The sequence below is a fragment of the Phaseolus vulgaris genome, chromosome 8 (genome assembly GCF_051622355.1).
Source record: "Phaseolus vulgaris cultivar YP4 chromosome 8, ASM5162235v1, whole genome shotgun sequence".
In the NCBI taxonomy this organism is placed as follows: Eukaryota; Viridiplantae; Streptophyta; class Magnoliopsida; order Fabales; family Fabaceae; genus Phaseolus; species Phaseolus vulgaris.
The window spans coordinates 20,055,274-20,064,686 of NC_143505.1; the positions used below are offsets into that span (position 1 = coordinate 20,055,274).

At 33.4% G+C, this 9,413-nt stretch overlaps 2 protein-coding genes across 2 annotated transcripts; one reads left to right on the forward strand and one right to left on the reverse strand.

The window, feature by feature from the left end:
* The first annotated feature begins 785 nt into the window (after positions 1-785).
* LOC137826930 (xyloglucan endotransglucosylase/hydrolase protein 2) lies at positions 786-4,891 on the forward strand. The gene is made up of 5 exons (XM_068633084.2): positions 786-961; positions 1,041-1,204; positions 2,863-2,963; positions 3,062-3,267; positions 4,383-4,891. The coding sequence occupies exons 1-5, from the start codon at positions 936-938 to the stop codon at positions 4,753-4,755; spliced, it is 870 nt and encodes a 289-aa protein (XP_068489185.2). The 5' UTR covers positions 786-935; the 3' UTR covers positions 4,756-4,891.
* A 2,321-nt stretch (positions 4,892-7,212) lies between these two features.
* LOC150025498 (uncharacterized) lies at positions 7,213-9,189 on the reverse strand. Its single transcript, XM_090294065.1, has 4 exons — positions 9,114-9,189; positions 8,000-8,714; positions 7,795-7,870; positions 7,213-7,752 (listed from the first exon to the last, which is right to left on the reverse strand). Exons 1-4 carry the CDS (start codon positions 9,187-9,189, stop codon positions 7,213-7,215), a joined length of 1,407 nt encoding a protein of 468 aa, XP_090150191.1.
* Positions 9,190-9,413: the final 224 nt, after the last annotated feature.

The window sequence follows — 9,413 nt, forward strand, 5'->3', positions numbered from 1 at the left end:
TGAAAATCTAATTAAAGGGCAATTTATACTTTTTCAATACCCTCAAAAACCATGGAGGTGGGAAATAAAGACCACAAAATGTCCAATAATGAATTTCATTTGGAAACGGCATACAGAAAATAAGGCTAAAGTGAGTTTTCACTTTCCCAGAAAAAAAAAAAAAAAAAACAAAGCTTAGCTATTGAAATCAAAATAAAACTAATATATATGTATATGTATAAATATTATTTTTCTCATTGCCAATTCTTCACTTTAAAAAGATAATAATAAAAAGATAATGGACTAAAATTTTCTTTTTGTAATTGTAAATCAAATTATCCATGTATACGAGTATTCACCAATTTTAAGAAGGCAGGTATATATTTATATATGGATTTATACACTTACGAAAAGGAAAGACTACCTTAAAATAGTATCGATATGTCCTTTTGCATGACTACTTGAGTTTCCTTTTTTCCTTTTCAAGTAGAAGATTACAGATAAGAGAAAGCAAGATATCAAATTCCAGATATATACTAAGCATGAAAAGATGAGTTCAAGATGATCGATCGTAGAAATTGATAGAATATATCTATTTACGTGTACGTTCGTAGTCACTGGGATTTTCATCAACTTTAGAGGAATGGTGCATAGTAACAAGGAGGGGCCTTTCACAAGCCACAAGAGTAACGTGAAAATAGACCAACTTGAAGGAATAAATAGGGCATTCACAAGCTTACGAGCCACAACTTGTGTGCTGTTTTAATGAATGTATCTGTCACTTTACACTTTCACCACTTCTTCCTCACCCAAAGTTTTTCCTTGACATGGAAATGTAGTTAAGATTCATTACCCTGTGATACTCTTTACATAATCCATAATCATTGCTATAAATTACAATCAAAATCACAACAAACTTCACAGTGAGAATAGTGTGGTGTACTTTGTTTGACATAATGGTTCATTTGCACAAACAACAAAAGTAAGGAAAAGCCTTTTTTGTCTTCAAATTCTGTTCGCTTTTATGGTAATTTTTTATTAACCATTAAACTGCTATGCAGCTTCTGTTATGCCCTTCTTCTCTTTGTGGCACTGGCCATAGTATATGCCAGAAAAAGTGATGAAGTTAGCTTCCAACAGAACTACAAGGTTGTATGGGGAAACCATCATGTCTTCTTTCTACAACATGGTAGAGAAGTTCAACTCTCAATTGATAAAACTTCAGGTTTGTATAATTTTATGCTTGTTAAAAGACTTACGTGTTTGATTAAAGAGTCTCTTTATATATACTGAGTTTTTTATGTTATACTTCTACAATGACTTTAAAATACACTAATTTTGATATATTAGAAAAAGATTAATATATTTTAAAATATTAAAATTAGTATACTTTAGAATATTAAAATTAGTATATTTTAGAATATTAAAATTAGTATATTTTAAAAAGTACATTAGAAGAATGAAACTAAAAATTCAGCAGAAAATTTAAATTCGTCGAGAATAATTGTTTTCATTTAATGATCCTTTTATACAAATATTTAGTAATTATTATATGTAATCTAAGAGGAGAGTCTTTGGTTAGACAACACGTACCTTGTTAAATTTGTGTTTGCTTTTTTTTCTATGAATAAAAGATTTTAAAATTATTTAAGAAGCATATCTTATTGTCTCTTATGTTCTCATAATGAGTGAGTTTCATACAATAAAAAAAGTTATATTTTTACTAACTGATATTACTGTATTCCATAAATTATTATAATACTATTAGCTTGGGTTAACTTAGTAAATGCATGTTCATATATGTAGAAGCTTATAAGAGTGGATAAAAAAATTAAATTGGGCCAAACTACTTCATTTTTGCATTGCTATATGGTTCATTAGAAAAAATATTCAATTAAATCTGAATTTAATTTTGATCCATATTTTATAATTTTTCAATATCACACTTTCATTTTGTTTATATAGGTTTTAAAAATTGAAGAATCCAAATTTTCAATCTAAATTCAATCACCCTTAAACATGGAGGTGAATGGTATGGATATCCCAACTCCAATCACGCATGATTTCTATGATTTGTAGAGAAGAAAACGTACATGAAATAAAAATATTAAATTTTTGTTTCTTGTTGGAGAGGGAAAATGGAAAATATTCATTTTAGAATTCTCAAGAATAAACTTTTTCTATTGAAATGGCGTCAAATAAGTGAAAAATATCTCTTTTATATAATTTATTTTAGTATTTTAAAATTAAATGATTTTCGTAACAAAAATAGAAAATGAGATAATGTTTTATCTTAATAATAGTGGATTAATTTTTTATTAGGATTTTTTTTTATCAAAATTAAGATGTGCCTAATACGATTTTTTAAATTAAACGTATTAAAACTATTTAATTTATATTTTATATAAAAGAAAGTGAAATCGGGATAAAAAAAAATTCTCGTAAAATCAAACTTACGTGTTTTAAATATATATTAAATAAATAATAAATGCTTAAACATAAAAATGTTAAACTACAATAAAAATATTGAAATTAATGAATAATTAAAAACATAAGCTTAACACTAAAGAGTTATAATAATTAACCTTTATCACACACAAAAAAAATAAAGATAAATTTTAAATTACATTATAGTAATATTTTTTTAATATTATGTAGATTTATAAAGAACAATTTATAAAAATATGAATTTAGATTTCAAATATTTAGATTTGGATTTTTAAAAATCCAAATTATTTTATAAAAAATATGAATTTAGATGTAAAATATAATTAAAATATTTGGATTTGGATTGGATTTTATTGGAGCAATCTAGCTTAAACTATAGAAAAGAGTGGTATAGTTTAATTGTAAAAAGAAAATTAACTAGTATTTCATATGTAGGGGCTGGCTTCAGATCAAAATTGGAGTATGCTTCTGGATTCTTTCATATGAGAATAAAGATACCCAACAAGGACTCTAGAGGAGTTGTGACAGCCTTTTATGTATCAATTCATTTTACCTTTTGAGTTCTTTATAAAAATATATATTCCTTAATTACATAATTAAGTTAAATTGAGTATTATTTTTTGTGTAATTGTAGCTGACTTCAACAGTGTATGAAGGTATGGGAGAAAAACATGATGAGATCGACTTTGAATTCTTGGGAAACAATGGAGAGCCTCATATGTTGCAAACCAATATATTTGCAAATGATGAAGGTGGCAGAGAGCAAAGACATAGTCTCTGGTTTGATCCCACTATCGATTTTCATACATATGGACTCCTTTGGAACCAACATCAAATAGTGTAAGCTATTACCATTCAAAATTCAATATCTCATTGGTGTTATCAACTTCCCTAAATATTTATATCATTCAAACTCCAATCTGCTTTTCATTAAATTTGGCCACCAGCTACTTGAAAAAAATTACTTTTTTTCCTATAAATTTTCCAACTTCTAGTAGGGTATGTTTGAGTTATCAAAGTAGTATAACAATTTTATAAACTAGTAAAATTTTCGTGCACTGTGTGATTAAATACAGGTCTAATTTTAATAAAAAAAAAGACAATATGTTTTTTTATCAATAATCACTATAAAAAAATTATTAAATAATGTAATTTTAAAATGTATTTCGAATAATCTGAAATACATATTATAGTAGGGGTGTTACATATTTCATAACCCGGTATACATGGAAAAAATGAAAAAAAAAAAACGAACAAAAACCAAACATAAAAACTCCATAAAACTTACCTCAATAACGTTCATCATCAACTACCATCGACCATGACAGACAAACAATCACTACAAAGAAAATCATGAAATAGAAATCAATTTTAGAAACAAAAAATAATTAGTTGCTATAGTGACTAAACTAGAGACCATTTTAAAAACTAAAAAAGAATTGGTTTCTAAATTAGTTTCTATTATTATTAGATGGTTTCTAAATTTGTATCTAATTAGCTACTAAGGTTTTTGCAACCAAATTTAGAATCTAAATAATTGGTAGTTAAAACCTTGGTAGGTAATTAAATACCAATTTAAAAAACTATTTAACAATAATAGAAACTAATTTAGAAACAAAAAAAGAATTTTAGTCTCTAAAATGGTATCTAATTTAGTCATTATAGCAAGTATTATTTTCTGTTTCTAAAATTGGTTTCTATTTCATGATTTTCTTGTAGTGAATAAGACCACTTGAAATGAAGAAGTTACCACAATTTTCATCCAAACAAAAATCCTAACATCTACTCAAAATGGTAGAGTTGAAATTGAAAAATATTAAGGAGATGTAGGGAGAAGATATGGAATTGCAGACATAATTCATCTTTTGTTGTATTTATAGACTATATATTATATAAGATCTCTAAGACAGTGTTACATATGAAAATTCCTTTAATTTTTGTTGAGGTTGAATCAGGTTTTACGTGGATGAAATACCAATTAGGGTATTCAAGAACAATTCGGAGGTTGGAGTGGGTTTTCCTTTGCAAGAAATGCACGTTACGGCTAGCATATGGAATGGTGAACCTTGGGCATCTAATGGGAAGAGAATTGACTGGAATCAAGCTCCCTTCACTGCTCACTTTGAGGGTTTCAATATTCATGCTTGCCAAACTCAAAACCACTACAAATTTCTCTGCTATTCTCCTTATTTATGGTGGAATGATCACAAACATTGGCAACTAAACCCTCACCAACAAAAGGCATACCAATATGTAACAAAGAAACATCTGGTCTATGACTACTGTTCTGATAGAGGACAATTGCACAAGGAATGTCAAATTAATTAGGTCATTCATAGATAATACTGTTAGTAATTAGTCAAATATATGTTTGGAGATTATTTTTGTTTGTACTTGTAAGAATTAAAAAAGGAAAAAAAATAACTTCTTATAAGATGAAATTAATTTATCCCCAAGTTAAAAATAAGAATTTACAAAAGTTACATGAAATGTTTATATAAATTAACTTACGGAAAAGTTTGATGATAAAAATAATTATTGACAATTTTTTGCTCAAATAAATCTTTAATTACAAATACGAAACAAGTGAAAATTGTAATTAGAAATAAACACTAGAATAGAGTAATTATTATTCAAGATATTATTAAATTATAATTATAATTAAAACAAAATACAGATAAAAGGATATGTGTGGGTTAGATCCAGATTTTTATTAGCAATAAACAATGAATAAATGTGGGTCACTTAAGGGGTAGTCCAACTCATATACAAAACACATAACCAATAACCTATTTCTCTGGACTCATCCTCACCACACCTAAAAGCCACTACTTAAACACCAACAAGAAATGCCTACAACACTCTCTTTTACTCCCAACAAAAACTCAAGACAACATCTCCATACAGGCCAAAGGGTCAATACACCAAGCAGAGAATGAAAAAATCGCATCCTGCAACTTGGAAGTAACCCAAGACCAAGCCTTCAGTTGCACCAAGGCAAAAACTTTCAAAACATTTATAACACCCCCATCAAATATTACTTTGTTTCTATGCTTCCAAATCTCGTTGACAACTGCGATCTAAATCGCCCCCCAAACCTCATTTACCAAAGCGGTCGCATTACAAATCCTAAATTAGGAAAAATTTAACAGAGGAACATTATGGAACACACTTTGCACTCCCAACCATGCACTGCAAAGGTTCCACAAAAGCCACACAAATCTACACTCAAAGAACATATGTGAACAAGACTCCTCCTCCGCCCCGCAGAAAATACACACTGAACTTACCACCCTGATCCCGCGTTTTTCCAAATTAACCTTGGTAACTAACTTATCTTCCAACACCCTCCAAGCAGTAACTTCTGCAGCAGGTACAACTCTACACTTCCAGAACATCAAAAACTCCTTGTTTCTCTCCCCAACCCGACCCCCCGAAGGCGAAAATACCCAGATTTAACTGTATACCCTTCCTCTTCCCCTTCCTTCCACTCCCAACTATCTTCCTCCCCCGACCTCAAGCTCACTCCCTAAATTTCCTGAGACAGAACACACACTAAACTATTTTCCCACTCAAAAAGATTCCTTCTCCAACCAAAGTTCCATTCCCAGAGATTGTTGTTCCAATACCATAATTCTGCTACCGTAGATGCTTTTGAGACACTTAATGAAAATAACCTCGAAAAAACACTTTTCAATGCCCCCCTACCCACCCAATTGTCTTCCCATAACCGAACTTCCTTCCCATTACCCACGTTCTAAACTAAGGCTTCTTCAAAATTCCGACCTCACCCTTCTAAATTCCAAACCTCCCTTAAGTCTTTCCACCACTTGGAATCCTTACTACCTCCCCTACCCACTCTCAAACTTCTCCAACCCCCGTACTTGGAATCAATTACCTTCTTCCACAATCCTCCCTTATCCAACCCCAACCGCCAAATCCATTTACCAAGTAAGGCCGTATTAAAAATCCTTAAATCTATGACACCAAGCCTGTCATCCTCTCGAGCTTCACACACCTTTTTCCAAGAAACCCACGCTACCTTTCTTCCATCAGAACCCCACCCCCACAGGAAATTCCTTTGAATACTCACTATCTCCTTTGCCACCCCAGCAGGCATTTTAAAAAGAGATACATAATATAATGGAAAAGAGGAGAGCACCGACTTAATCAGACAAATCCTTCCTGCCATAGACAACAACCTACCTTTCTATCTACTCAATCTTCTCTTCATTTTATCAACCACCCCAGCCCAAAACTCCATTTTCTAGTGACTCCCTCCAATCGGCAACCCCAGATAAGCAAAAGGAAAAACCATCACTTCACAATTAAGAATTGTCGCAAACCGCTGAATCATTATTTGCTCTACCCCCAAACCTCCTACCTTGCTCTTCATAAAGTTCACCTTAAGCCCAAACGCTGGTTCAAAGCAATTCAAAGTCTCCTTTATATTGAAAATACTTTTAACATTGGCTGCACAGAAGAAAATAGTATCATCAGCATACTGCAACATGTTTACCTTCACCTTCTCACTCCCAACCTCCAGACTATCTATCATCTTTCTCTCTGTTGCCATTCTAATCACACCTGCCAATCCTTCCGCCGCAATGAGAACAAAAAAGGAACTAACAGATCGCCTTGACGAAGTCCCTTTTTTGAGAAGAACTCCTTAGATGGACTACCATTCACTAGCACAGACACCGAAGTGGACTCCAAGCACCCTTTAATCCAACTAATCCATTTGCCACAGAAGCCAACCCTTTCTAACATATAATATAAGAACTCCTATCTCAGTGAGTCGTACGCTTTTTCAAAATCAGCTTTAAAAACAATGCAACTTTTCTTCCTTCCCTTCACCTCTTCCAAGACTTCGTTGGCGACAAGCACACTATCCAACAAACCCCTCCCCTGCAGAAAAGCAGACTGTCTGGCGTCAATGACTTTACTAATCACCTTTTTTAACCGCAACGATAGAGCCTTTGAAATAATTTTGTACAAACATTCGACCAAAGAAATAGGCCTAAACTCCCCAAGATGCAGAGGATTTTCAGTTTTTGGGATCAAGCATAGAAATGACGCGTTTGAAACCCGAGGCCATTTTCCTAAGGATTTGAAATCCTTTACTACTGCCATGATATCCTCTTTAATGAGTTCCCAACTAAACTTTATAAAACCCATATTAAAGTCATCAGAACCAGGGCTCTTTGAACTATCACAACTCCACACTGCTTCCTTAATTTCGTCTACTGAAAATGCTCCAACCAACATCTGATTATCCTCCTCGGAGATGGAGTTAAAATGAACATTATCCAACCTGATCGGAAGCTATTCTTTCCCCACAAACCTAGCTTCAAAAAATTCTCTGACCTTATCCTTAACTACATCCTTATCCTCACTCCACCGACCGTTCTCGAAAACCCCATGTAATTCATTCTTAGCTCTCCTTCATTTAATAGAAGAATGAAAGAATTTTGTATTAAGATCACCTTGCTTCAACTATTTTAGCCTCGCTTTCTGCTTCACCACTGCCTCTTGCTTAAATAAAATTTTGTTTAGGTCAGCTAGTAAAGACTTTCTTTCCTCCCTCTCCTGCTCATTAAGATCCATATCATCATTTCTTGCGTCCAACTCTCTGATCCTTTTTATTAACCCATCCCCCTCCTTAATCACGTCCCCGAAAACCTCCCTATTCCAAACTTTTAGATCAACTTTGAGTTTCTTCAATTTTTCCTTGAAGATATATATCCCTCCACCTTGTACTTCATACTTCAGCCAACTTTCTTTCAAAAACTCCTTGAATCTGTTGTCGCTCTGCCAAACATTCAGACTCCTAAACGATTTTGGGCACCAATCAATAATCTCACTTTTAACGATGATCGCACAATGATCAGACACCGATCTACTTAACACATGTTGTTTACAATGCGGCCAAACTTCAACCCACTCCTTTGACATGAGAACCCTGTCGATCCTGCTCTTCACTAAGCCATTTGGTTTATACCACGTAAACTTCCTACCGGTCATCGGAATATCAACCAGTTCTGCTTTCTCAATAAAATTATTAAAGCCAACAATTTCACTGTCGTACTCAGATACAGATAACAAACTCTTCCTCTCCTCCCTTCTTCTGATAGAATTAAAGTTGCCAACTATGCACCAAGCCTTAGTCACTTGTAACACCCTAACGTTACAGATCTCCTCCCAAACCTCCTTCTTCTCCCGTAAAGACCCAGAACAATAAACATTTACTATTGTGACCGGGACCTCCGTCCCAAGCTTCCAAATCCCTTCAATGATAGAATAGTTTCTACCATTACAGCACCTCGACATCTGAAAACATTTTTTCCTCCAAATCATAATAATCCCCCCGACATTTTTAATTGTGTCGTTCTCAACCTACTCTATATCATTAGAGCCCCACAACGTAAGAACACTCTCCCTGTTAAACACCGAACATTTTGTCTCTTGAATACACACCATATCCGCTTGCTCCTTACTTATCAATGTTCTTAGGTACTTTCTCTTTACAGCGCCATCTACCCCCTTTATATTCATACTAATTATCTTCATTGACATTCACACTACTCTCCCCCTCACATTCCTCTTTTCACAACTATCCCGAACTTCCAGTGACTGAATTCTACTAACGACCGTCTCTTCCTGTGCACAATGTGTGTACCCCATACCTTTACCAGCCTTCCAAACTCTAACTGCTTCAGACTCATCATTCTTCATCATGTATATTCTGTTGCAATTCTCCATTGCACTGTCTGACAAGAGGACAAGAGTTGGCCTCACCTCCGGCTACTGACCCAAAAAGTCTACTTGGACCACCCTAACATCAACCAAATTACACTCTTCTAGAGTGGTAAAAGCCAAAACTGACCCTTTCTGTCTCAGATCACCCAAAAACCCACCCCTCCCGACCTTCTTCGTTGTAGCAATCCCGTCAAACTCAAGTTGCCCCTCGCCACTTGGATGATAAC